The following is a 27,264-nucleotide window of genomic DNA, read 5'->3' as shown; positions in this document are numbered from 1 at the left end:
CGCATGCGTAGACCAGCGCTGGGGGCATCCTCAAGTGCTGAGGAGCAAGAAACTGCCTCATCCAAGCGTCTCACTCTGAGGGCATGACTCATTCTTCTGTGGCCTTCAATTCCACGCCTCACAGCAGCATTCAATACTGCCTCTCGTGGGAACTCTTCAGCGTAAGTTGAAACATCCACTGGTTTATTTCCGCTGTCACCACAGCATCCAGACCATACCAAAATCACTCCTCCGGTCTGTCCAGTTGTGGCCATCCGTAGAAATTCCGATTCTGTACTTCATTTGCGATTGCCTTCGTAATACTTCTTGTTTCAGAGTGACTGATGCTCTCTTTGCGTTTCTCGTTTTGCAGATCCGCTATCGTCCAGCGCCAAGAGGAAATGGTCACATGATCATATGTCGACTGCTGACTCAGCATTGCCTTTTACACATTGGCACCCAATTGGCAAAGCCTCTAATTATCTACTTTGATCAGGGGTGTCGGGTAGGAAGGCAAGGATTTTATGCGCTCCTTGCTGCGCATTTCAGATACATGCAGGCTTTCCAGACCTCCCAAGTTCTTCAAATTTGGACTCCTAGAAAGTCATTCAGCTATGGTCAACTCCCCTTTCATAACCGCTCTAGCTTGTCCGGATAGAATGATGGTTTTGACCCTCTTCCCGTCTGCATCCAAAGCGACTTCGCAACCGATAATACTCCGCCGGCCCATCTGAACGCCCTGTTCCAGCTCGAAGAAATATTTCGCGCCGGATCCTCCCTCAAGCAAGGCCAGGTACGCGCTCAGCGCCGCACTTGCCGCACCAGTCGCTGCATCTTCTAACCCTATCCCGATCATTCTTTGCTGGACTCTGAGCACTCCGTCGCCGGCATCGGGCTTCTTGACGTAGAACAGATCGGCAATCAAGCCGTGGTCCCAGCCATTATCCAAGTCTTTCATCCGTGGTATGTCGATATTGGTCACCATCACCCTGTCCAATAGTTCAGGCTGCTGTGCAAGATCGATCAGTCCAAAAGTCACACCCTTGACGATGGACACAAGGGGAATCGTTGCATCCTTGAAGATTTCGGACAACAACTGTGGTTGAGATGCAACCACTCTGTCCCATGGAAGCCTTGTCGCATGTTGACGGAAATCATGTGGAATTTCCGCTGCAGCTCTGGCGGTGTTTCGATCGAACGTTGCTTTTACAGTGCCTGCCTTCAAAATAATGGAGATGTCATCACGCTGCTTTTCCAGGTTCTGAAATATGTACGAGGCGGTGCCGATCGTTGGATGGCCCGCAAATGGAATTTCAGACTCTGGCGTGAATATATCTACCCCGTAGGTGGCGGCGGCGGCATCGGGAGAAGGTTGGTGCAGGAAGACGCTCTCTGAATAGTTGAATTCTATCGCGATCTTTTGCTTTTCTTCCTGTGAGAGGGAAAAGCCGTTTGGAACATGAAGGATCGCGAGTTGGTTTCCGGTGAACGCCGTGTCCGTGAAGACGTCGCTTGTGTTGTACGAAATCGTGCGAGCCATGAATTGTGGAAGTTACGAGAAGGCAGGTATTCCAAACGACTGAGTGGTTGGCTGGCAGGAATAGTCGTAGTGAATAATTGTTGTCCAAATGGCGTGGTGCAATGAGACTGGTACTAGTGCTTCAATCCTGGAGAAGTCCTTCAGGAATTCGCTGAGAAAGGACGTGCGTGCTTGACGCGATCTGGCATTCAACTAACACTTGATACCAACCAAAATACTATTTTATATGGCGGGTAAGTGGTATATAGACTGGTGGGAAATCAGCATACCTGGGTACTTTCATGAGCATCCAATTTCTCAGCTGTTCTGTCAAAAGGCGCTGCCAAGCCGAAACTGACTAAGTTGGGGACTGGTGCTCTGTGCATACTTCGAGCTCAATTGATAGAGTACGAAGACGATGTTACTTCAGGTTACAGCAGGAGATACTCATATGGAATATCCGGGTGGCCATGCGACAAGTGCCAGTGGTATTCCAGTTCAGCCAGTGTCAGTAATCGAGGTCTCACTCCACTGGCTTGCTGCGGTCTTCATACATATGTTCCCGAGCATCAAGTGTCACTAATCCAGAAACACTGCATACCGTTGTTTAGCAAGCCATATACAGACATGGAGGACGTCGTGAGGGGTGCGGGGAAAGGGAGCCTTGCCATGTCACGCCACGTCACGCCTCATATGTACCTATCATCTTGCCAAACAACGAAGGACAAACCGACGACACGCACCTGCATCAACTATACTGAGAACTGAATATCAGTACTGCCAGGACTGATCAGAATGGCGTATGCAGGCCGGTTAGCCATCATCGCGGGCGGTATAGGTAGGTACGGAGGACTTCGAGTGTCCCATTAATGCCGCACATCCAGAATTGACGGAGCACGACAGGAGGGCTCGGCTCAACCACCGCGGTCAAACTGCACGAGCACGGCGCCAGTCTTGTTCTATTGTATGCACCCTTCGAAGCGTCTCGAGTACCTACCGTCTTGGAGTCAGTCTTCGGAAGCCAAGAGCCGGATGGGGTCGTCGCCTACGAATGTGATATCACGGATGAGAAGTCGGTCCAAGAAGTCTTCAGTCGTATCGAGCAGCTCGACGCCTTTCCCTCCGTCCTGGTCAACGCGGCAGGTTATGTCTCGGTGCAGCCACTGGAAGACACGTCGGCAGCCGAAGCGCTGAAGAATTTCCTTCCGAATCTACTCGGACCGTTCATCACGAGTAACGCGTTCTTCAAGATCTACCAGTCGAGGAAGTCACGGTTGAGGCATGGCGACAAGGCCCCCCCCGGTCGCATCGTCAGCATTGCCTCCCAGGCCGCACATGTTGCACTCGATGGGCACGGAGCATACTGCGCCTCCAAAGCAGGATTGATCGGGCACACCAAATGCATGGCTAGTGAATGGGCGTCGAGAGGCATCACCGCCAACACCGTGAGTCCGACAGTTACATGGACACCACTTGCAGCAAAGGCATGGGCGGATGAAGCAAAGAAGGAGAAGCACTTGTCCCAGATCCCAACAGGTCGATTTAGCGTCCCGGCCGAGATTGCAGAAGCCATTGAATTCCTGTGTCGCGACACCAGTGGCATGATCAACGGGGCTGATCTTCGGGTCGACGGTGGCTTCACCATCAGTCGATAGGATTCAATACAATGTACTCCCGTGCAAAACAAAAGCATATACTCCATGCTGCCCTCCTCCCGTTCCACGGTTGTGGATCTGGAACTAAATATTTACCAATTTTGGCCACACAGCGAATCCTATATCGGGAATACCCGTCGGCCGTCCGAGGCTCAGAATCCCATGGGATGGGCACGGTGGATTTAGGCTGATTGAGGCGAAACTGCTTACCCCGCAACCACCTATCAGACTACCATACCTATGAGTAAACTGTCATCAATGGTTGTCTATCCGGGGATGGCAGCTCCAGGGGGTACTACTTGCGCTACTACCTAGCCACCTGCTGACGGGTTCATGTTCATGGTCCATTCTCCTCGTTTATGCGCGTGGGAGAGGCGATTTATTGGTGCATATAAATCGCATGCATGAAAATCGCCCAACCTGATGTAAGTCGACTCTCCAAATAAACGGACATGATCCCAAGCAGGCACCTGCGCGGTTTGCCGATACCAGCCACGTCAGCAGGAACACTGGTACATAATCATACGCTGAACCCGATTCGTATCATGTCAGCTATCCCTATTCAACATATGTTCCTTAGGCGACCAATGTGCAGCCGACGTCACCTAGCCTTGCCGTACAACTGACCAGTGGACTCGCGAGCCACTGTTTGTTCAAGCGCCCATACATAAACCAAGTGCTCTCCCTTTTGGAAAATTCGAATTTAACTAGGTTGATGGCACAGACCTAATAGATGATACAAGCATATGAGAAAGGGCCGTACAGAGCTAGAATGCATTGGCCGCGTCATCTCTACCCTTCCCACAGCGTTGGCAAGTCTTGGATCAGGTCGGATCGTGTCATCGATATTTTGATGACTCGGATCATGATCCAAATTATGCCCCACTTAATACTCTCTATAGACTATGAACCTATTATATAATTGTTGGAGGATTTGGACTGTACAACTGTACGGGCCAATCGATACAGGCAAGTCAGCGTTGTTGAGATTTCTGTCTTTTTCTATTCTATGGTCACTGTTCTGGTTTATATAGATAATCACTAGGCAGGATGACCTCCTGGAGCCTGTTTTCCATGATTCCAAAGCATTCTAGAGGCTGTGGCACTGACTCATTGATCGTCATCACGAGGTTGTCTGCATGTTCCGTCGATAGTCACTTTGGCGCCAACAATAATCGTTTATTGATTATAAAGTACTATGTAGAATATTATTAATCCGATATCTGGAACTGATTACGAAGATCAGTAAAATGATCCAAAAATGATCCGATTCAAGGATCATTTGAAGGTAACATAAAAGTAGCGGCGATCCGATCCGATCCGATCCTGATGCTGCCTTCGCTGCCTTCGCTGCCTTCTCACATAGGGTCCATGGTCAATGGCCGGTTGTGACAGGTTCAACACCTTCCTCCATTTTGGCCTCCATCTGACCGCTGCACTTTGGTCTCAGTGGGGCGGCTGTGCGAGGGAGGACATCATGGTCATCAGCGTCCTTGTTTCCTTGCTCCTAAATATGTCCTCCGTTACCATTTCAGCAAACCACCAAGTCGATTCTATCGATTAACACCACGACGCCAGTGGGGGCAGCAGCAACACCTCCCTTCCCGCTGCAGCCAGGAGGAGGGGGATTCTCATTTTCCCCAACCATCTTGGACCTTCTGCCACTCCTATGTCATTCATACTTAGGCTAAATCAAACCAACAGTTGTCGACTGAGGCTCACTCCACCGACCTGGCACCGAAGAGAAGGAATTTGCGTACTCTGACGCGATGCGATGCCGGCCATTCAACAACTGACTGAACTGACCTGGAAGTTGAACCTTCTTGTTTGGGCGCGGGACCTGTATTCCAACCAGCTGTGACAACTCCTTCACGATCGAGTCACCGGCAGAGACAATGGGAGGTTGACTGTCGGCGGTCCTCCAGATCTCTATAAGAGTGAGGGAATCTCGCTGAGATATAATCTGTCAAGCCTAGCAATCATCACTTCACAGCCTTGGAAACTAGCCTAGAGACATCCACACAAAGGTTTTTAAACTCGACATTTCATTCGCAAAACCTCCGACACCAAGGCTCGACACCCACCATGCAGCTCAAGACCATTCTTCTCACACTCACCCCAGTCCTCGGCCTCGTGGCCGCCAACCCTGTTGCCCCGCCCGTTGCAGCAGCAGCTCCTGCCAGGATCTGCTCTGGATGGTGTGGTGTTGGCACCGTGAGTTCCCCGGATTTGGACAGCTGCGTCCATGTGTTGACGACAGGTTCTCTTTTTGGCTGACAATTCCTGCCTCTTCCATAGTGCTGGTGGACATGTACTGGTACGTGCGGCGAAGCCGTTGGTTCGTGCATCTAGTTTAATTGTCGACAACCCATCCCCGGCTTCCCTTCCAGCATTCAATTCTTCCGTGGCGTTCCAAAACTACGGAGTTTTCAAGAACGACAGACGCGGATGGGGAGAGCAGAGTACATGTCAGGCTCAGAAATGGTTGGGAAGTGAAGCCCATTGACAATTTACCTTTTGGGTGCTTGCAATTTGGCTGTTGGCAGTGGTGAGGAGAGGAACCTGCCAGCTGCAGATATCACTCATTCAGACACAGACAGACAGACAATAAAAGTTTTCGTGCACGGCTCTTGACCTCACGGCTATGTCAATGTGAAGTTGGTGATGATACAAAAAATCGAACACACGAGAATACCGAGGTACTTTGACAGAGAACGTCATTTGTTCAAACCTTTGCTTCCGATTGTGGAGGTGAGTACACAGCATGCCCTGGGCCTGGATGACCTCACAAAATATGGCATTGGTGAAATACAGACCACCCATTGTAGCGGTTGGTACACAGCATCCCAGGCATACTGTAGCCTCCGGGAGTCTGCAACGATTCGAACGTGACGTGAATACGGACCGACCTCCCATTACAGATTGGTACACGGATGCCTTCTATTTCATACGCCTAAGACGAGTCGAGACGGAAATGTTCAACTCCAGCTTCATGTTACAACAACCTCCTCTCCCCTGGTAGATAACATGTGGAATCCAATCAATTGGGCAGCGATCGAAAGTCGTGGATTCTTTGCCCCTGAGAAGGGTGGTGGGGGGAGGTCCCAGCATTCTCGCATGCTGACCTCGTCGATCACAAGCTTTGCCTTCCCCTCGTCTCGATCGGCAGACACACCATAGCGATAAAAGCGGACAGCATGAGCGCGCCGGAAACGTAGATGGGAATCTTGGGGTTTGCAGAGGATCCGTGAATGGCGACAATTGGTGCACAGAGACCGGCGATGCGATTGAAGAACGAGGCGATCCCGGTGCCTGTCCCGCGGTTGGGAGCGGGGAATGTTTCTAGAATGGAAGTGTTAGCATCTGATAGAACGGAGACGGGGGTAGTAAAAGTACCAGGAGTATAGGCGTAGAGCACGCCGTACATGATGTTCTGAAAGAATGCCACCAAGCAGTTGAAGGCGAGTTGAAAGCTGGCGTCAGTCGAACTGGTGAAGAGAAACAGAAAAATCCCCGTCAACAGCGTTGCAATCGCCATCGTCCCCTTGCGGCCGAGATACTTGACGTCGACGAGGTAACAGGCGATGACGCTCCCAGGACATCCGACGATGGACTGGATGGCGTAGTTTCGATAAACGATGCTGGGAGGTGTGGGTGGCGCATCGGGGTCGACACTAATCAGGTATTGTGGAAGGAAGGCCTGTGTGAATGGTGTCAACCATCTGGGATCTAAAGCCCAGAAGCAGCGAGACTTACATTGAATAGCGGATAGCCCATGCCGATGGTAGCCCACATGAACCAAAGGAGGCACGTATTGATGGCAAGCCGCCTTTGCGCAAAGATGGGCTTGATCCGCTGCGTGGAAAACTTATCGGCCTGTCGCCGAATGATTTCCATATTGGACAATTTCATGTCGGGCGTCTCCTCTGGCCGACCGCCGATTTGGTTCAGAATATCCTCCGTGAGCCAGGTCTTTGCGCCGTTGTAATATGCGATGGCGTGCACGACCGTCACTGCTTCTTTCTGTCGACCTCTGCTGAGGAGGAACTTCGGTGACTCGAAGAGATGGAAAAGAAAGAATCGGCAGATGAACCTGTTGAAAGTGTCAGCTCGGAAAATTTCCCCTACCCAGGCCGGAATGACCCACATGAAGAATGTGAAGCAACCCATTGTATAGTTGAGATACCGCCATCCCATGTTGCTGTCTTTGGTACAGCAGGCTTCGCCTCCGGAAACGGCACCACAAGCTGGTAAAGACTCATCGCACGAAAAGTTGGGCAGGAAACCCCACGCGGCTAGACTGCCGAGCAACTGTCCAAAAGGCCAGAACACCGACAACATGGTCAACATGTTGCCACGCACAAAGGGCAAAAATTCGAGGAAGAGCGCTCCGTCTACTGGTAGATTGCCGCCAACTCCGCAGCCCTGTACAGTTCAGCGTCAGTATGGGAGGGAGTCAAGGATTGTGAGCCTTTCTCCTGGCGTATTGGGATTGTACAACCAGACGCCGTCGACTTACCAATGCCGCGAACAATGCACAGGCCTGGATCCAAGTGGTGGCGCCTCCTACGGCGGTGCCAAAGATGGACGTTATCAGCAGAGTGCAATTAAAGGCCAGGCGTCTGCCGATGATGTCCGAAATCACGCCCCAAAACACGGCGCCGATGCACAGACCGGTGAAGAGAGCCAGGGTGGTGTATCTGACATTGCTCTCGCTGACACCGTACTCGGCAGACAACGAGGGCAACGTCAGGGCAACGTCCTGTAGCCAAAGATTGTCTGCAAGCCAGCCGAAGCCGCAGAGGACGAAGAGTTGCCATTGATAGGTGCCCATGCCAACATCGGCGATGGCCTTGTTGATGACTTTGGACTTCCGGTCGTAGGCCGAATCGTGCCCAGAGGCGGCGATGTCTGCATTGACCTCTTCACGGAGTGACTCGATGGTCAGATCACCGCTGGTTTCGCCGACCTTCTTCTCAGCCGCGCCTTCACGGGTTCCTACCGTCGACGCGGCTGACAGGCGCCGATTGTTCTCGGCGACAACGCTCGGGTGACGGGGTGCATCCTTAAGTGGGACGACGACGCCGGAGAAGTTCTCCAAATCATACTTTTTGAACGGGTTCAGAAACCGCATCTTGGGCACCGGAAATTCACGTCACTGGTTCCGATGGCCGATGTATTAAATCCTCGGATCCTGAAGTGCTGCGATCGGATGGTCCTCGATGAACACCAACCTTGATGATGAAGCGCAATTCCACCCAAGCCAATGCTCTTGCTCAAGGGCGGTGCTTTCCAGTGCAGATCATGGAATGACTGTCGGTCAGTGGGAGAAGTCTGCTGTGAAGTAGTTGAAAGATATTGCGAGGGACAGTGTCCTTCCTCACGCAGGAATGGGAGAGTTTATTCACACAGCGGGCACACGAGCAGTACAGGGACTTGTTATAACCGTGGAACCAGCCGTCCCTCCACCCGCGGTGAGTGGGAATACCTTGACCATGGCCATGCTCCACTCGTCTACACATAGGTGTGTATCTTTTTGGTAGTGTAGCACTCGCTGCACAATGACGCAAACATCAGGCCAGCCAAGGGCGGGAAGCAGGGAGCAAAGATGCCATTTGCACAGAGACGATGGCATTCCCCGCTCGCGGCTGGATGACGATGTTTGGTTTTCAAGATCGACGCACGAACCTCGAGAATCTCAAGGACATCGAAAATGAAATCTGGAGACCATCGTCACACCTCCACTTGGATCTTGGGGCTATTGACGCTACTGTCTTGGTATCTCGCGTGGCGCCGACTTAACCGCCTCAAGTCCCCCGAAAAAGCTTTTGCCTGGCCCTCCTGCTTCGACGTGCGAGAACCGGTCCTCAAAGACTGCGTAGGAGTGTGCCAGTTCATTGATAGGTGTATGTTGTCGGTCGAGTTATATGGACTGAGTTTCGAGATTTATGATAAGTGCCGAGATTGCTTGGCACCTGCACAGCGTGACTGGAACTATATTCAGTCCTCGGGATTCCATAGGTATTGATCATGCTGCCAAATACCGAGTTTCACGGTATCGGAGAGGATATCACGTAGGTTCTTTGCGTCTTAAGCGAGAGATTGTCGGTGGTTACGAGATCTCCGTAGTGCACATTTCAAGAGTAAAGATGCCGATCGACCCAGCAAACTAAATGAAAAACAACGGTAGCAGGCAGGCCGCTCCTAGAATATGGCATGTCATATCTTTTCATCACCAAAACACCGGGGGGCAACGGATTTTCATTATCTGCACCTATCTAGCTAGGTAGACAGCCTGCCTCAACATTGAAGGTGCACCGCAGGAACGATCTGAACTTGTTTATCCGCATGCTGTTGGGTTACTCGTTCTAGAGTCGAGTCGAGAAGAGAGCTTACAAACTCCATGTCCATGTTATGCAGCGGAGTCAAACAATGTTCATGAAATGCTAAGATACAAAATTGGGCTCCATCGCCACTGGGGATATCGAGGAACCTGTGAGTGAACCCGCAACATGCAACCGGCGTCCTGTTCAATGAGTTCATGGATGTATCGTGGTAAAACATGAGTCGATCTGGAACGGTCGACTGTTTTCGTATCAAGCTGTCACAGAAATTGACACAAACCATTAGCTGTCCAGTCGTTTAGGTTCTTGAAAATACCTTGACGGCTCCATCGCCTCCACAACTGATGACCCATCTCCCATCCGGACTCCAAACCACACTACATACACCCTCGCCTCTCATTATCCGGTGACTGGATATTTCTTGTGTGCAGCTCCTCTTCTCGAGAGACCAAAAACGCAAACTGGCGTCGTGCCCACCGGAGACGAGTTCTTTTCCATCCGGACTGAGGGACAGAGAAGATATTGCGGACGGATGCGCGAGCATGGTATACGTGCATTGCCCTGGAAATTGAGTTAGGTTGGCCGACCTGGGAAAGCAACGTAGAAACATACCACTATTAGCGTCAAAAAACCGAATAAAACGGTCTTCATATCCAGCAATGACGACTCCTTCGACACCGCCCTCGGAACCGGTGGCACCATGCACCACATCGTCCTCGCCCATCGAACCACGACGACCGGTTGTCACCGAATCTCTCGTGTCAAAGCCAGTGCTAGTGGCCGCGACAGCATTGATCCCTGTATTGGGAGTTCCATCGTAGGTCTCCTGGCTCGCCATCCCGACCACCTCCTCTCCCGTCCGGGTATCAAAGACCAGGACACTAGCGTCGGCATAAGCAACGACAAAACTTTCTCCATGGAGACCCAGCGGAGAGATAGATGTGGGAGCTGGCTTGTCCGCCCGTTCGATGCGGTGTACTAAACTGTAGTTGAAAGGAATGGTGCTCGCGACACTGGGTTGAGGCGAACTGGGAAAATTCGATCCAGCCGAGACGGAGTTTGCACGTCGATTCCCCCGGGTTGATCGGTTGCCGGCATGAGGAGAACTCAACTGGGGTGGCGTACTCACAGCCCATATCAAGATGGTACCGTCGGCAGCTCCACTGACGAGCAGAACTCGGTCTGGGCCACCATACTGTGAGCAGCGTTCTCCCAGGAGAGTGCCGGTCAAGCTCGGAAGACAACACAATGCCCAGACGGCATCCTTGTGCCCTTCCAGAGTGGCCTTGGCGTCGACCCGGCCTCGTTCCCAGACCTTGACCGCTGCGTCTTCACCGCCAGAAAAGATCCATCCGTCCCCTGCCGCTCGGCCTCCATTGGAGAAGTTTGTCGACGCTGGACATGCCGCCAGCGAGCACACCGCACCTACATGACCGCGATGCGTGAAATGGGCAGTCCGGTCTAGATCATCGCCCAAAGCGACACCGTGAGTATACGTCGCTGGAATATGCCATCTCTTGACACCACCGTCGTCGCTGGCTGTGCAAAATTCTGGCTCTGCCGGACTTCCACCTCCAGTGAAAATCACGGATCGAACAACGTCCAGGTGGCCTCTCATGGCAAATCGCACTTTGAACTGGGACGTGGCCGGTTTGGACGCGGCCAGTTCGCGGGCATCATTGTTTCCCTCACTCCGTCGCCTTGCGCCAGAACTCTTGCGTCGATAAGATCCCGGGGCTCGAGGAGGGGATTTCGAGGGTATTAGGTTGGCGCTGGGGAAGACTTCGACGTCAGGTCGATGTTGAGTGGGCGGATCGAGCGGTTTCTCGTGTGGTGCAGGGCCGTCGTCGAAATCCCATCCGTCACTGACCTCTTTCGGAACCTCGATCGGTGCTGCGTCGGTTTGATCTTTGGCAGGGACTTCGCGGCCGAAGGAGTCGAAAGTGTGACTAATGGACTCTATGCGTTCCTCGGTCACGGGCATTTGTTCGTTGAAGAAATTCTTTCGAGGATCCACCACGGGCAGGGATTGAATCATTTGGTCTGATACCTTCCTCTCCCCCGTGTTTCGTTGCAGCTCCTCGTGGTTGATTTGTGTGTTAGACCTAGCGAGAGGTGCAGGTTCTGCGAAAGGATTTTGCGGTTGAGCAGCATTTTCACGAACCATGGCTACATCTCGGTGGTGTTGTTCTTTAAGTTGTTGCAACTGGACATAGGCCTCTTGAAGTTCTTGCTGCGTCGGTTGTTGCTCTGAATAAATGTGATTCGAATTGTTGATGGGAGCTGTGTCGTTGACATCAGGTGGGACATGAGAAGTCGGGAGGATGTGATACGTAATTTCCGAAGCGCACTTGCTGAGATAGCCTTTTGACTTGTCCCGTTCTTTCTCCTGGCGGATGCCTTGTGCGAGGTGGTTCTCGGGATCGACTTCGGTGTCAAAATGACTGATCGCTTTGGGAAAAGATTCTGAGCTGCGTTAGTGACGATTGGGGCGGCTGTTCGAGGTTTGGTCTTACCTTTCCCGAGGGCACTCAATTCTTCCTTGGCGAGTTCCTTGGGGTCTTTACGGACGTCGTCGAAGTCACCCTTGGTCAGCTTCTTGACCTTTTCCCGCTCTTTCTTGAGTGCGAGCTCGAGTAGTTTGACGTGGCGTTCGAGCGAAGTTCGGAGCCCTTTGCTCGTCCTGGTTTCGCCCTCTAAGCTAGCTATTCTATTCTTCATCTCCTCGCGCTCGATTTCCCACGCGTTTCGATCTCGTTCATGTCGGTGCCATTCCGTCTGCAGGAATCGCATGACACCTGGATGAGGGGTTAGCTGAGACTGTCGATGGTAGGTCTGAGGCCAGAAACTGCGAACCTTGAAGAGTGTATGCTTGGACGCCATTCTGATCTCCTGCGGGCATCCCTCCAACACCACTGCCGCCGGCCCCGGTCTGCCACGCCATAATGCGCTTTCTGGCGCTCTCTGGCTCGTGATACTATCATCTAGCCATGCGAAAGGATTTGCGGAGGCAGTGATCACGGGGCTGGGTAATGGACAAGTTTCAGTTGCGACGGACAACCGGCGAAGAAAGGTCGGAAGGGTGGTCGGGGCGGGCGAGTACTTGAGAGGATTTGGGCTAGACGATTTATCAGAGCCGTGGAGTAATGGATGTATGAGAACGGAAGAGGAGAGTTGATCGTCCACGTTGACACCAGTCTTGGTCAGGTTCGAGTCGAGGCGCGAGAGCTGCGAGGGAGAGTACTAGTCGTAGTCGTGAGCGGCTCTCCTAACTGGTTACTGACTGGACGCAGTTCGGAGTGGTTTAGCGTGGCTAAGCTACGGTGCAGCAAAAAGAGTCTATGTCTAGTGCGCACAACGGGCATCTACTCCCACGTAGTTCCCTCATCTGGCCTTCCCGGAACAAGCACCTGTCAGTTACTCGTTGCTGACTGCATTGTGAGCTTCATTTCTGGTCCTTTGTCTCCAACACCGTCGACAGCCTTAACAGAGTGTGACAATGACGCAGGTATGTCTCCTAGACTCAGACCGTCTTTCCGCACTCCTACGGGATGCAATCTCGTGGAGTGACCATGTTTCGTCAGTCATGGTCTCCTCATTCAACGGCTCTATTCTTGCCTATGCATATAGGGATGCCACTCCCTCGATCAAGAGGATGCGCACCCAGTCTACCACCATGACAGCAGCATATACAGTTGCCTCGGAGGATATCCTTGTCTTTGAGGCTCAGAACATGGGCGCAACTTCCGTCCTTGCACCGGTCGCAGACCACGTCCTCCTCGCCGTCACTGGACCGGAGCCCAAGCTCGTGAATGGGGAGATGCATGAAGGAGCAAACTCGGCTCACGTTGCAGGGCCCGATGAAGAGCACGAAGATGAAGAAGAGCAGCAGCAGATCCGAACAGATCTTGAGGTTGTCAGTCAAGAGCTCGCACACCTCTTGAGAGGAGAGTTGGCAACACTGAGATGGCCGGACGATATCTGATGGGGCTGTTTCCTTCAGGTGCCAGATTCCAGGCATTGTCCACACGAGCAAATCACACTCATCCCCATAGACTACATGGTCGACCACTTAGAATCGTTAAGAGCAACGGGATGCATTGCCTCAATCACCAGCATAAACTCCGATGCACAAGGCAGGATACTAGTATAGACGGGGTAAGCCATCGCACCTAGGTCGGGCTATACACCACGGACTGCTATCCCACGTCATTTGGTGCTAGGACGCGTTGAAGGAACTCCTTCCATACACATACGAACACGACCTCGACCACACTGGGTGCCACAGCAGACGCCGGCCAGAAGGCTAGCCCAGTCCCCAACGGTAACGACCCCGCATCACGTCCAGCGGCAGTCTAACTTTGGGACCTTGAGCTGGCGGGCTGGCGCTGGTGGGTTTGCCTTTAGGCTTAAAGTTAGGGACACATGGCAGGCCGAGTCAACCGTACGATCGGGCTTGTGGGTGCTTGGCCACCCAGATACCGATTACTACCTACTCTGTACTCCGCACCCCTGTGGGTGCTTGGGGCTTCACTGCGCGGTACCATTGTCAGAGTTGCGCGACTGGTGGAAGCCCCCCAAACCCCCGTGATGCCGCCACCACCCAACCGATCCTTTAGTCTAGCGTCTGGCCTGCCTCCCGCCGACCACAACCTACCATATCCATTTCCACGCGGCATCCCCAGATACCGCACCAAATTTAGACTCTTCCTCCCAACTTCTACTTCCTTTGACACTGTTCACACACTCATTTGCTCCCATAACCACGGCCCAGCACAATTAACCACTCCTCGAGATCTCACCGTGACTACGCGCTATGTTGTATGCTCAAGTCGTCTCCCTTGGCCTCGATTTCCACTAATTGATCCCGTCTAGCGCGATTCCACCTCCTCCACGATATCCCACCAATGCTAACTTGATCGCAACGACCCTCGAGACTGCAAATACTCTCCATATCCGCGAAGGGCCCGAGTATACCTTTCAAGCAGGCGAAGGTACAAGTGTCTTCTTCATTGAAAATGTGACTCGACTGACCGATGCTAGGCACCTATGTCTTGCGCGATGACCTTCAATTAGCGACCCCTCCTCCACACCCCTCTGAGGCACCCATCATCAATCCAAATCCCTTGTCCACGAGCGGGGTTCCTCCCACGAGCGGAGTCAAGTTATCGCTGGTATCTCTCAACCCCAAACAGGTCAAACCTGAACTCTACAAGGCCCCCACGGCGACAAGCAGTCTACTGCGATGGACAACCTTGGGGTTGACCAATACGAAAGAGGGCAGGGAGGCCCGAGAAGTCAGAGAAGCGAGGGAGGCCCGAGAGGCACGAGAAGCTAGAGAACTCAAAGAGCTTAAAGAGCTCAAAGAGCTGGAGAAGGATTCGCGAACGTCATTGGAAACGACCAGCGACACCAGTAACCCGGCCGGTTCTGTGAATGGCAGTAACCGATCCACCAATGTCCGCGCTTTTGGTGAAGGCAACGCGGCATTATCGCCGGTGATGAGCAGGGAAGGTCTCAAACGGCGGAAACCCAAGAACAACATCATCAAGAGCAATTCTTCATTTGTATCCCGAGTGATCCCACACGAGGCCCTTGCCAAGAAGCTGGTGGAGAGAGATCAGGGAGGTCTCTTTGCTTTTGTGAATATCAATCGAGCTTTTCAATGGCTCGATCTGTCCACGAGCAGCAAGGCCGACCCATTGACCAAGATTCTCTTCACCAAGGCGCACATGCTCTGTCATGATGTCAATGCGACGACTAAGCATTCGTCACATATCGACCTGGTGATGGGGTCCTCGGCGAGCGATATTATCTGGTACGAGCCGATGTCGCAAAAGTATGCCCGGATCAACAAAAACGGCATGATCAACAACAGTGCGGTTTCCAAGATCAAATGGATTCCAGGCTCGGAAAACCATTTTCTAGCTGCCCACATGGACGGGACGCTGGTGGTCTACGACAAAGAAAAGGAGGATGCTCCATTTGTTTCCGAGGAGTTGGTGGACGAGGCCATCAGTATTGAAGACGAAGACCAGTCCACCTTGGTGATCACCAAGAGTGTGAACTCGGCGAATCAAAAGGCGAACCCGGTCGCCTGTTGGAAAATCTCGAACCAGAATATCAGCGATTTCGCCTTCTCGCCTGACAGCAAGCATCTTGCGGTTGTTGGTGATGATGGATATCTTCGCATCATCGACTACTTACTAGAAAGGTGAGTTAGGCTCGCTCATGTACTACATTGTGTCGGTGGATGCAGCTAACGAGGGCCAGGTTGACTGACTTATACTCATCTTACTACGGCGGTTTTACCTGTGTATGCTGGTCTCCGGATGGCAAGTACGTGCTTACTGGCGGCCAAGACGATCTTGTTACTATATGGTCTCTCGCTGAGCGCCAAATTATCGCACGGTGTTTTGGTCACGATTCGTGGGTTACGGCAGTGGCCTTCGACCCCTGGCGGTGCGACGAGAGAACCTATCGGTTTGGCAGCGTCGGAGACGACTGTAAATTGTTGCTCTGGGATTTCAATGTTGGAATGTTGCACCGTCCGAAAGCGGTAAGTCACAGTTGATTGTTCCGCCGACCGACACTGACGATCTGGTAGGCAGCAGCGAGGACAAGAGGTAGTATATCGATGCAGACGGTTTCGCTGCTTCGACAACGGACGGAGAGTTCCGGACTCGCAAATCGGCTGCGATCTGATTCGAACAGAACGGGCACGCAGAGTGTTGCGCCAGAAGTGGTGGATGAGTCCCAATTCCTCAGCCATTCTGTCGAGTCGCGGGCGCGGACAGCTCAATTACCACCGGTCATGGTAAGATTTGTTGTTCTTGTTGACTCCCTCGGCGCGAAGGGCTAACATCCGATAATTCTACAGTCCAAGAAAATTGATGACCATCCATTGAGCGGACTCGCCTTTGAACAGGACTGTATAATAACGACGTGTCTGGAAGGTATGTGCCTGGCTCAACGATATTTACTTGCCGTGATTTTGTACTCGATGAGGGATCTGACACGGAATCAGGGAATATGCGAACGTGGAACCGACCTCGAGAAGGTGTGAACAGCAGCCAGATCAACCTGGCGGAAACCCCCAAGTCGTAACGGACAGCGGTGACCAATGTCAAAAGAACTCCCCAGCCTCGTGTGAAAGCATAGTTTACTGGATGCAAGGCTGCAGGGCCGATCCAATCGAAGTGTTCACCGACGTGCCTTATCAGTGGATCCTGGCCAAGCTCTAATGCCATTGCGATGCATGCAAAAGAAAATTTCGGTTGTGCGGCCGCCTACCAGTCAAGTCGTGGGCGAGGGATCCGTGGGATGATTGCGCAGGGTCAGGACTCAGGATTCAGAGTACGGAGTACACCACCGGCTATCAAGAATACTCGTCTCGGTACTCGGTAGAAGCTGTCTGGTTGTGAAAAAGGAGATCGCGGTCCTGGTGGCATGATAGACAGGCTTTGGCCCACGTGCCATCGGTTTCATTACCCTCGTGTGTTACCAGGGCGGTCGGCTCGACGAACTCGGATGATCCCTGTAGCGGATAGAGATTAGCTGAGGCCCGAGGGCATTTACGACGTCCTACGAAGGAAACTATCCTATAGAGGAGAATTGCACTGGACTCGGATTCAGCAGGAGACATGTTGCAAGACACGGTGCCATTGACACCACATAGTAGAAGTCATACCCGCTACACGTTTGTCAATCTAGCGAAGGTCAGGTGCGAAGTGCTGCTCCTGCAGGCAATTGGTTTCTGAGGGCGGGCATTGCCGCATCGCGTCGATGGCGTCGATGGTGGCGCTTCTTGACGAACGGCTTTCCTGGTTCTTCCGCTTCTATGCTCTATCAATCTTATCACGTCTCCCGCGAGAAGACGTGATATGTATGAACAACCACCAACAACCACCAGCAAGGCTTTCATCGACAGATCTCTGTAAACCTACACATACATACGAGGCATCGTGACTATTTTTGGCCGTGCGTAGCTCGTCCACGGAAGCACGTCACGAATGGGCGAGCCAAGCTCCGAGTAGACCTTCCAGAACAAGTGAAGGACTTTGTTCACGGTCGTATTTCCATCACTTAGTGCCTGAACAAGCGAGGAGGGTGGGATGGAAACGCAGCGCCGATTCCGTGGACGTCTGCAGGGTCGCCATGTTGGAGGGTGCCGAAGGACCAGTCACGAGTCTGACTGTAGCCTGCACGGAGTATTGGAGTTTCTTGAACGGCAGGGACACCAGTGCGCTCGGTAAGATTGTTTCTTTCTGCTCCGGATGATTCGGGGAGGGGATGGCAGGGAGGGGATGGATTGGATTTATATTAGGCACGGCTGCAACTGAAACTCAGGCGCTCAGCTTGACAGGCTAAGCCCGGGGGTGTTGTGGACTGACTCAGGTGGAGATGGAGAACCTAGGAGTTTAACCGTCTTCCTCTGCATGATTCCTGTGTGAAGCAGCTTGTTCTGGCTCCTGAGTAAGGCCAGGAAAGGGGCAGCTTTGTCGGGAAGCCGGGGGTGTGGAAAGCCGAGATGGAATTCCGAGTACGCAAGAACTAGTATTGATGGCACAACCAGGGTGAGATGTTCAGATACGTTCAGCTATGAAGAGGCCAAGCTCAGGGCAAACGGCAAACGGCACATGGGGCCTCACTCAGGGGAGCCTTGGGGGGGGGGGGGGCATAACAAGGGCTAAAAGATCCAGACAATCCCTGGGCAACCCTGGGCGTGGATAGGGTTTGTAGGACGTACGAGATGAGATGGAAGAGGAAGGAAGCTGGATGCAATAATCAATAATAATGAAGGGGTAATACTGCGCCATGAATAAAAGGCCCGTCCGCATGCCGGCATCACGCTGACTGACACCCGTTGGGGTTTGGGGGGGGGTGTTTGGGCTGCAGAAGGCCGATTGATTGGGAATCCAGGCACTTATATGGGTCCCTGTTACGTTGCTGGTAAAGTTCAGGCAAAGCTGGGTTGATGGTACGTCCTAGGTAGTCGGTAGGCCATCATCATCATAATAATAACGCCAGTGCCACCAGATCGCACGAGACGAGGTTCTGAACTCCAACATCAAGAAACACCCTCCCATTCTGCCTCCCCCCCCAGTAACACACACGCCCGTGTTGTCAGTGATAGCACCATCCGGGTTATCGATACACGAGTACTACTATTCCAAGCAGCGACTCGCACTGATATCACCTGACTAGTCCGTCTAGGGGTAAGTGGGAGTCTACAAACTGGTGGTCTCGAATGTGATTTATCGATAACACACGATCGAGAAGGCGGGCTCGAGAGAGACATCCTGCATCTTGTGGAATTCCAAGTTGCTCCGTACTGCTGTGATGGAACGGACGGCACCACTGGGGTCCAACTTTCCATGGTGCTAAAGCCGCGAGACCGAAGCATCCACCCCAATCGCCGTGCCTGTCGGGCGAATTCGCGATCTCGGCCAACAGCCCGCACATGAACGAGTGCACAGTGCACACTCGGCTGCGACTCCGCGCTGGCAAGATAACGGTGTGCAACAAAGCTTGATCTGCACGGCGATCAAGGCTTGAGGATTGAGATTAGAAGACACGAGAGAAACCAGGCACGGGCATTGGTACGGAAAAGAGTACCTTGGGTCCCAGTCGATAGCCAGGCATGGCGCCTATGGTTGGCACCTCCGGGCCCCGCGCAGCCAGCACAAGAGCGATATTACGAGAACTCGACCCATCGAGCTTCAAGGCGAGTGCGCATCAGGACGATGACCAGATCCACGGCCACAGTTTCGAGCACGGTCAAGAATCCCGGAACAGCAATCACGATGGCCTCCCACAATTAAGCCACGCCCCCACCAACGCCAGCACCGACAGTGGGAGCACGGGGACCAGCACCAGCATCCCCAGCATCACCATCAGCAGCAGCAGCAGCAGTGACTCAGCTGGTGGTGGCCGTCATCAGCCTCATCAGCAACGACCCCAACAGCACGCTGGCCGAATACTTCAACTGTCGTCCTCTTCCGTGTCGCTTCCAGAAGACGTTCGAAAGGAACATCGAGAAGAGATCGGAGTCGCACCAGCACCAGCACGTCAGCAGAACGCCACCCAGGCTAACAGCCCTGGTGGCCCATCATCATCATTCTTCCCGGCACCTGTTCGGTCCACTGGCCTCTTATCCCGGGCGGTGGCTTCGGCAGGCCCAGGGGCCTGCACCACTAATCCCACTGCGTCCGCGCCCACTACGACAGCCGCTACCGCCAGATTGACAGGCACTGTGCCCATTGTGGATCAGTGCACGATAAGGCCTGAACGTGTAAGTCACCAATCCCTTGCCCCTCCTTGCCCCTACTGGCCGCTACTGGCCCTCACTGTCCTTTATCCCTCACCTGCGAGTATGATCGTCCTTATGTGCTCGGTGTGATGGATACCCGTGAGTACTGCCACTAGCCTACTACACACCGGCCACAGTATGTGCTCGGTATTATTACGCCCCATACCGACTATTCTCCTTTCAGCCTTCCCGCCAGCCTGGCAATCATCATCCAAAACTCCACCTGCATTTTGTTCCTGTATCCGTCTGTGCCTCATTTTCCCTATCCTATCCACCTGCAACTATCCGTCCTATCTCGGTCCACAATTTCCACTCGCAACTCTTCTCACTTGTTTCGTTGTCGACACATGCCATTCGCATTCGTTTTTTTCTCTTCTGCCATCCACTGCCACTTCTACCTCTGCATATGCTCACCTTGACTTCTTTAGGTCAATCCGATCCTTCGTCTCACCCGCAAGCACACTCCTGCTGAGTCTGCTGCGGCCCACCATGAGCCTATCCAGCGTTCACCTCTAAGCAATCGCCCTTCGAGGAGTTCTTCCAAATCTTCCGTCGCAGATCGACATCTCCAAACCTCTTCTCCCTCCAAAACTCAAGCCATGGCACTCAAATTCCTCACTGCCCACAGCGGCTCTTCCGGAACCAGCAGCAGTGTCAAATACTTTGATGTCCGCCTGGGCAATGACTATATCGTCTTTCGCGGAAACGAGGACGAGTCTTCCAGCGCCGAGCTGTCCGGCTCGGTGGTCCTGTGTCTCACAGACATCATGAATATCTCTCACATTTCCCTGACTCTGAGTGGAATCGTTCATATGTCGTAAGTGGCTCCTACGGCTATGCCGGCACGGCAGTTGTTCGCGTGACCTGCACGTCCACTGACCAATCTCTAGATGGCAGACCTCCTCCACCTCCTCCATGTCTGGTAGACGTTCCACTTACAAAGAAAAGACCTTCTTCGAGAAGAATTGGGTGTTCCTCGACGCTGCCAAAGGAAAGACCGAAACCCTCCTGCCCGACAACTACGAGTGGCCCTTCCAATGTATCCTCGATGGCGCATTGCCCGAAAGTGTCGAAGGCTTGAAGGATGCTTGGGTCATCTACCGTCTCAAAGCAGAGATCGTGCGGAAACGAGGTCGAGACATCGTTGTGAGAAAGCCTCTGCGCATTGTTCGAACCCTAGATTCCAGTGCGTTGGAACTGGCTCACGCCATGGTACATTTCTGCTCTGTGACTTTTGAGATTGTCCCGTGTTAACTGTGTGATAGTCTGTCGAGAACATCTGGCCGAACAAGATCGAATATTCCATCAGCATACCGAACAAAGCCGTCGCCTTCGGATCATTCGTCCAGGTCGACTTTAAACTCATCCCTCTCCTCAAAGGACTGGTCATTGGAAACGTTTCGACTCAAGTCAAGGAGGAGCAAGAATTTGTCGTCGACCCTGAATGGGGTGTGCATGCGATGAGCAACGGCGTCACGAAACACGATCGCGTCATCGTCTCCGACATGTACAAGATCAATCCGGAGAGCGATGAGCAAATCCTCGACGAAGAGGCCGAGGGCTTTCAATTCTCTCGCTATCTGGAACTGCCAAAGAGCTTAAATCAGTGTCTACAAGACTGTAACGCAAAAGGCATCAAGGTCCGACACAAAGTCAAGTTCAACGTTCAGCTGCACAACCCCGATGGACATATCTCCGAACTTCGAGCGAACCTTCCCGTTTCATTTTACATCTCCCCCAGCTTGCCCATAAACGAAAATAACGATCTGGTCGACCAAACCCCGCAAGCGAGACGTGCGGCCGTTGCCAATGATTTAGCAAACGCCGCCCCTCCAGTCTATGGAAAGCATACTCTGGATCTGCTATACTCAGATATGGACGGATACAGGACTCCTGGAATGACCCTGTCCAATCCTGGAACACCCTACCTTCATAGCCGGCATGCCTCTTCCGATAATCTTGCCAGTCTTGCGGCCATAACGAACGGAAACTATGTCTCCCCTACCGCTCTCGAGAATAGGCTTCAGGATTTGCGGGGAGGAGGTTCGTCGTTGCCAAGAGAGGCAGAGGGCGAGCGCTATCTCGCTGCTGGCGGACCCCTCCGGTCAAGAAGTAATTCTGCTTCTCAGCCATTATCTGATGACTACTTCAACACCCATAGCCAATCAAATTCGTCCAATACTATCCGACTCAGTCCTTGCGAGGTGGCTTCTTACTCAGGTGGCCCATTTGGATCATCAAGTCAACCAGGGAGCAATATTATGTCGAGAAGGACGTCGGAAGAAGAGGACAGCCATCAATCAGGGGCTCGCACACCGTTCCCTCAATATGATCACATGGAGGATCTGGATCTGGCCAAGATTCCTTCCTATTCGACAGCGGTCAAGACTCCAGCTCCGAGAACAAACAGAAGTTCGAGCACACTGCCAACTTACGATACCGCCGTGCGAGAACCCACCCCTCCAGCCCTGGCCGAGCCGCCAACCGCATATATTCGCTCGGCTCCAAGAATCCCCGGAAGCCTTTCTTCCAGCCCTTCGGATTTGGGCCTCCTTGGATCGAGACATGCAGCCCCTCACAGAATTGTCAACACGATTCAAGATGAGGAGCGCAGGTTGAGATTGTTGCAGCAAAGGGCTCGGTAGAACGGCCACTGCATGAACCAATGAACATTGGGTGCCGCTGATATTCTGAGCATTTACTGGCGTTTTGAAATGATACCCGACGACGGCTTTTGGCGAAAGATTTTGTTTCACGCATGAGCATGATAGGCATGCCGATAGATTTTCGAGGGGCATCAACTCACAACGAGCTATGGGCTTCTCCATCACCACTCACACCGTCAGGGGCGTTGTAGCTTTCCTTTTCTTGATAGGCCAGGTCGGCCGTTGCACGAGCGAGATGAGCAACTCGAATACGCAGCTTCTGCACGTTTGGATTTGAACACAAGCAATTAAGCATTGATGCATGTTGGGAATACGATTGAAGAGGCTACGCGAGCGCATATTGTTAACAGGTTGCATTTTTATCGGGCGCTGCATTTTGGACACGGGGCCTCAGCGGAAGGTTCGGCTGATATATGATACATGGAGTCATGCCTACGCAGACAGGGGCTTCTTCAGTACGAGACACACTTTTACATACTAGCATCTTAGGGTAGGTCAAGTCAGAAACGACCGCCGCCTCGATGAACTGGTTTTGTTCAATATAATTTATAGTGGTGTCTCTCTAAGATGATCAGCTCTGCTTTTAACCTTCTAGAACGATTCAATTCTTGTCTGATGACCAGCTAGTTGGTGGAACTTCGAAGGGTGCCGCCACCGCCGCCTTCTATCTCGGCCCTCTGGGCCCCATTTAAGAAGGGACAAGAACCCCGGGGGCAAAAGAGCTTTGATTGTCGTCTATGCGTACATATCTACTTGAAGTCTTTATTGCAGTCTTAGATATAAGTACATATCTACTAGCAGCAGGATCGGTGCATCTCTAGGAAATGGGCGGCCGCGTTATTGCGCTGATGGCCTCGTGGTGTAGACCGGGCCCTTGCTCGCTGCCTGCTCGGCCGTGTCCGTATGCTGTACAGTAGAGGTGCGTCGCGGTGTATAAGGTGGTAGGAATGTCGTATCGTGGCTTGGCAGACCTCTTACTGCGTGCACCATTCCCGTGGCGGTGCAGCCCGTAGACAGTGTCTATGATGCCTTGGCTCGATATCCTGTGCGTGCCTGCGTCGTGCAAGCAGCACGGGCGAGCCAGCAAGCAGCAGTCTTAGGCCGGAGGCGGCGACGTGGGCCGAGATCGGGATCGGGGGCTTGGAAATGCCACGTCCACTCAGGCCGGCGCGTCCGTCCTGGACTTGGAGCGACGACGACGGCGGTGGAGGACACAGACCGGTCCGGTCCGTCCGGGCCCCGAGTTGCTGTGGTTCTTGTCGACGGCCTGGCCGGTTGACGCCGTTGGGCGATGCCGCGCATCGGATGGGATTCCTTCCCGCGCAATGGGCTTCGAGGCTTCTGTCTGCTGGTGGTGCTGTGTAGCGTGTGCGAATGCCGGCAATGCGGGAAGGGCGGTGTCGTATCGTCTGTCAGCCGGATCCGGATCCGGATCCGAGGGCTTGCAGCGCCGTGATAGCTCCGACATGGATGTGTTGAGTGCGAAAGACGGTCTCCCCTTGTGCATGCCATGCCCCGAAGCTTTTGGATGGGATGTGGCCTTGCCTTGCTTCCCTCGGAGCATGGGCCACTAGACGTGCCTCGCGAGGCGACGAGGACGCCTTTCTCGGCGGCAAGGCGCTTTTCTTCACTTCGCTTTGCTTTGCTTTCCTTTGCTCTGATTCTGATCCAACCGCCAGCTCCACCTCCTGCTGTGCTTGGCTAAGGTGGCCAGACTTGTTTGTGCTTGCTCCGCCTTCCACGTCTCATCGCTTGGCCTTCACCAGGCACAGCCCTTCTCAGCCAACAGCTTTCTGAAGTCTGAGCCGAGGGCATCCACGACGATTCTCAGCCCGGCCTGTCTCTGGCGCGTGTTCTGTCCGAGACCGTCTGGAGCCTTCGCTGGATTAGCGTCGGCCCCGGTGGCAGTCCCAGTACTGGCCGTCGTCGGCTCAACACAGATCTCATCGCCTCGTGCCTCTTTCGAGCCAAATTGCACGAGCGTCGATCCGTCGACGTCCTTCGCGCTCGATTGGACAATCTCTGGGCTGCTGGCTGCATTCAAAGTCCCGGTCTGCGTCAACGGTGTGATCGGCGTGGCGTCAAGTAGAGTCTGCCAGCGTGCGAGGAACGCGCCCGGTCCGGGGCTCGAGTGGATTTCCGGGGTTGCAAAGTCGGGGGCGTCATTTTTGGCGGGCTCTGGAGGGACCGGGGTGGCGCTATTGGCCTTGCGGTCAATCCCTGGAGCGGGACTCGAAGGTCGGGAATTTGGCCGCGAGGCCGACGAAGAGAATATTTTCGAGATGGCCGGGTTCTTCGTCGGTGGCGATTTCAGCACGTTTGCGAGTCGCGCGGACGATTGCTCGTGCATGTTGGAGAGGAATCGGGAGTGCGAGTCGAGAATCGGCACGATCTTGTCCTGCGTGTCTTGTGGGAGAGAGGCGAAGAGCTTGAGGAGGCTCGGCGTCAATGAGCCCGCTCCTTTCTCTGTCATGGCCGTGGCGTCTGGACTGAATTCTTCACCGGGCTCTCGCTTGAATTGTCGAGCGGCCGCTTTGGCCCAGTCGAGGTACCACGCCGTCAGTTCCTTGTCGTTCTTGCAGCATTGGTGCATGAATACGTGACAGGATCGTTGATGTTTTCGGAGCAACTGGACAAAGTCGCCCACCGTTGGGACTACTGATTTGCCTCCTTTGTCGACTTGGATCCTGGCGAGCTTGATGAGGTCCTTGAGAAAGTACTCAAAGTCGGCCAACGTCGAGGACAGATCAATGGCTTTGTGCATCCGCCGAATCACTGGTTCATAGGCGTCGACCAACTGTCGCACGGAGGTCGTCAGATGGTCGGGTGTGCTGCGGCACAAGCATTTCACCAGTTGCTTGCGGTCGCGGATGGATAGGTGGACGGAGAGATACTCGAGAGCTTGTGCGTGATGAGAGTCGGTGAGTTCTGTGGAGGGACTGTTGGCGTCTTTGAGGATCGCGGTCACGATCGACATGGATTGTTTCTGGCTTTCTTTTCGAATTTGATCTTGTTGCTCTTGCGGCTTGGTGGTGTAATGCTTCAGACACCGCAGTTGTTCCTTTCCGAACTTGGCCCGCTCCCGTTCAAGCTTAGAGGCTCGAGAATCTAGTTCTTTGATGTCCCAGTTAAGGACGGTCGAGATGATGCTAGGCAGAACTGTCAGCCGAAGGAAGGGTGGGCAATCCATGGAGGGTTAGGGAAGTGGACTCACGTCTGCATCAAATTCATACCCTCGTCTTGGGTCTGTGTCAGCCCCATCCAGTTGGTCACACTGGCGACACTCATCTTGGCCAGCCCGACTTTGACCATTGCTTGCAGCATTGATGCGACATTCCCAATCTTGAGAGTTTGCTTGAGGACAAGATAGGGCACCAGTTTGTTGGCATTGTCGACAAGTTTGAGCAGGTATTGTCCTTTGGGTGATAAGATGAGCGTGTAATGCATCAAAGATGCGAGGCTGGACGAGCGGTCAACACGGGCGTCTGCCTAGAGTACGCGCAGGCTATGGCTGGAACGAGGGAAGGGGGGAATGGCCGCTTACTTGACAAGGACATACTCATGCACTGCTTTTGTTTGAGAATCATGATCCTCCAGGTCGTCGGTTTCGGCGGTTTTGGCAACCATCTTGTCGAGCACATCGCCGTGAATAGCATCGTTCAGGAAATCACGAAAGCCTCGACTTAAATCGGCAGCGCTGGTGATGTCGTACTCCTTGCTGTGATTCTTAATCTCAGGAAAACCACCATATGTACCTCGTACGGGATATTCTATCAAGGCGGAAACGGCGGTGGCCAAGGTCTTGCGACTTCCGATGACGCCCTTATCGTAACTCTCCGACAGATTCGCCTTCTCCAGGTTTTCGATGATATCTTGGCATTGGACTTTCCAGAAATCTTCGGGGAGATTCCTCAGTCCGGGTAATGTCAACAGAAACTTGGACACCAATATCTGAAGGGCCGGTGAGGTAGAGGGTTGTTTCTCCTTGGTGGTGAAAGGGGGCCCATATTGAGCGAGGCTCCCCGGTCTTCTGAATTCGCGAATCTCAGCATAAGTGTCGTAGTGTGTCAGGATGTCAAACAGAGCAGCTGACTGGTTGGGGGAGAGCAGCTCGGCCATCGTTGGGTTTTTCGAAGAATCTCAAGAATCCATGGACCATTTATGTTGCTTGAATGGAAATTTGCCCTGACCAGGTATGTGAGATTGAAATATATTCATGACGTCGTTTGTGGCCGCTGTTTGCGGGCTCTGCAAATTCTGGCTAGAGATAGATAAGTATCTTAGAGAGTACACAACGCACTAAGTAGATGCCTAGGTTGGAGCTAAGCACGGTGACAGAGAGACTAACTTGCAAAGTGCGGTTGATAGTCGAGCCACTAATCGTCCACTAGCCACTTAGTAATTGGCTAGTGGTTCTGGACCCAGCTAGCGACCTAGGGCCGACTCTAACTTTAACAGTAAGTTTATTTCACGTCGTCAAGATATCAGCAGTTCAGCTTTCATTTTGGGTCTCTCGTGTGGACACTGTCACGTTGCCACGCGGCAGCGAGCCGTTCTCAGGCTTCTTGATCCCAAGTCGAGGGCGACTCTCACTCTCAATGTCTCCCTCCCATTGCGCCGATTGACCCTCTTCATGCCGGATGCGCATGCCCGCAGCCTTTCCAACACCAACGCTTTTATCTGCTTCCCCCTTCCAACCGAGTCCTGCCTTTCGAAGCAATCGCTACCTGTACGGCTTGCGAGATCTACTGCGTAGGGGTTCTTATTTAGATTGATTATTGCAGGAAAC

General features: G+C 53.1%; 8 protein-coding genes across 8 annotated transcripts; 4 read left to right on the top strand and 4 right to left on the bottom strand.

The window, feature by feature from the left end:
- Positions 1-592: 592 nt before the first annotated feature.
- On the bottom strand, positions 593-1,519 carry A1O9_11870 (uncharacterized protein; the record flags this gene model as incomplete). The annotated part of the gene is made up of 1 exon (XM_013399379.1): positions 593-1,519. A coding segment is annotated over one exon (927 nt), but the record flags the coding sequence as incomplete, so codon positions are not given.
- Positions 1,520-2,293: 774 nt separating this feature from the next.
- A1O9_11869 (uncharacterized protein) lies at positions 2,294-3,153 on the top strand (the record flags this gene model as incomplete). Its single annotated transcript, XM_013399378.1, has 2 exons — positions 2,294-2,336; positions 2,402-3,153. The coding sequence occupies 2 exons, from the start codon at positions 2,294-2,296 to the stop codon at positions 3,151-3,153; spliced, it is 795 nt and encodes a 264-aa protein (XP_013254832.1).
- Positions 3,154-6,286: 3,133 nt separating this feature from the next.
- On the bottom strand, positions 6,287-8,287 carry A1O9_11868 (uncharacterized protein; the record flags this gene model as incomplete). The annotated part of the gene is made up of 5 exons (XM_013399377.1): positions 6,287-6,495; positions 6,550-6,853; positions 6,910-7,246; positions 7,301-7,578; positions 7,673-8,287. The coding sequence occupies 5 exons, from the start codon at positions 8,285-8,287 to the stop codon at positions 6,287-6,289; spliced, it is 1,743 nt and encodes a 580-aa protein (XP_013254831.1).
- Positions 8,288-9,795: 1,508 nt separating this feature from the next.
- On the bottom strand, positions 9,796-12,441 carry A1O9_11867 (uncharacterized protein; the record flags this gene model as incomplete). The annotated part of the gene is made up of 4 exons (XM_013399376.1): positions 9,796-10,058; positions 10,110-11,963; positions 12,014-12,295; positions 12,354-12,441. The coding sequence occupies 4 exons, from the start codon at positions 12,439-12,441 to the stop codon at positions 9,796-9,798; spliced, it is 2,487 nt and encodes an 828-aa protein (XP_013254830.1).
- Positions 12,442-12,996: 555 nt separating this feature from the next.
- A1O9_11866 (uncharacterized protein) lies at positions 12,997-13,482 on the top strand (the record flags this gene model as incomplete). The annotated part of the gene is made up of 1 exon (XM_013399375.1): positions 12,997-13,482. The coding sequence occupies one exon, from the start codon at positions 12,997-12,999 to the stop codon at positions 13,480-13,482; it is 486 nt and encodes a 161-aa protein (XP_013254829.1).
- Positions 13,483-14,533: 1,051 nt separating this feature from the next.
- Positions 14,534-16,604, top strand: A1O9_11865 (uncharacterized protein; the record flags this gene model as incomplete). The annotated part of the gene is made up of 6 exons (XM_013399374.1): positions 14,534-14,732; positions 14,838-15,711; positions 15,771-16,060; positions 16,109-16,314; positions 16,378-16,453; positions 16,525-16,604. 6 exons carry the CDS (start codon positions 14,534-14,536, stop codon positions 16,602-16,604), a joined length of 1,725 nt encoding a protein of 574 aa, XP_013254828.1.
- Positions 16,605-20,408: 3,804 nt separating this feature from the next.
- A1O9_11864 (uncharacterized protein) lies at positions 20,409-22,454 on the top strand (the record flags this gene model as incomplete). Its single annotated transcript, XM_013399373.1, has 3 exons — positions 20,409-20,626; positions 20,700-21,021; positions 21,075-22,454. The coding sequence occupies 3 exons, from the start codon at positions 20,409-20,411 to the stop codon at positions 22,452-22,454; spliced, it is 1,920 nt and encodes a 639-aa protein (XP_013254827.1).
- Positions 22,455-24,234: 1,780 nt separating this feature from the next.
- A1O9_11863 (uncharacterized protein) lies at positions 24,235-26,594 on the bottom strand (the record flags this gene model as incomplete). The annotated part of the gene is made up of 3 exons (XM_013399372.1): positions 24,235-25,624; positions 25,690-25,935; positions 26,020-26,594. The coding sequence occupies 3 exons, from the start codon at positions 26,592-26,594 to the stop codon at positions 24,235-24,237; spliced, it is 2,211 nt and encodes a 736-aa protein (XP_013254826.1).
- Between the last annotated feature and the right edge of the window lie 670 nt (positions 26,595-27,264).

This window comes from Exophiala aquamarina (assembly GCF_000709125.1).
Source record: "Exophiala aquamarina CBS 119918 chromosome Unknown aczIA-supercont1.19, whole genome shotgun sequence".
In the NCBI taxonomy this organism is placed as follows: domain Eukaryota; kingdom Fungi; phylum Ascomycota; class Eurotiomycetes; order Chaetothyriales; family Herpotrichiellaceae; genus Exophiala; species Exophiala aquamarina.
This window is presented reverse-complemented; position numbering and strand designations above follow the sequence as displayed.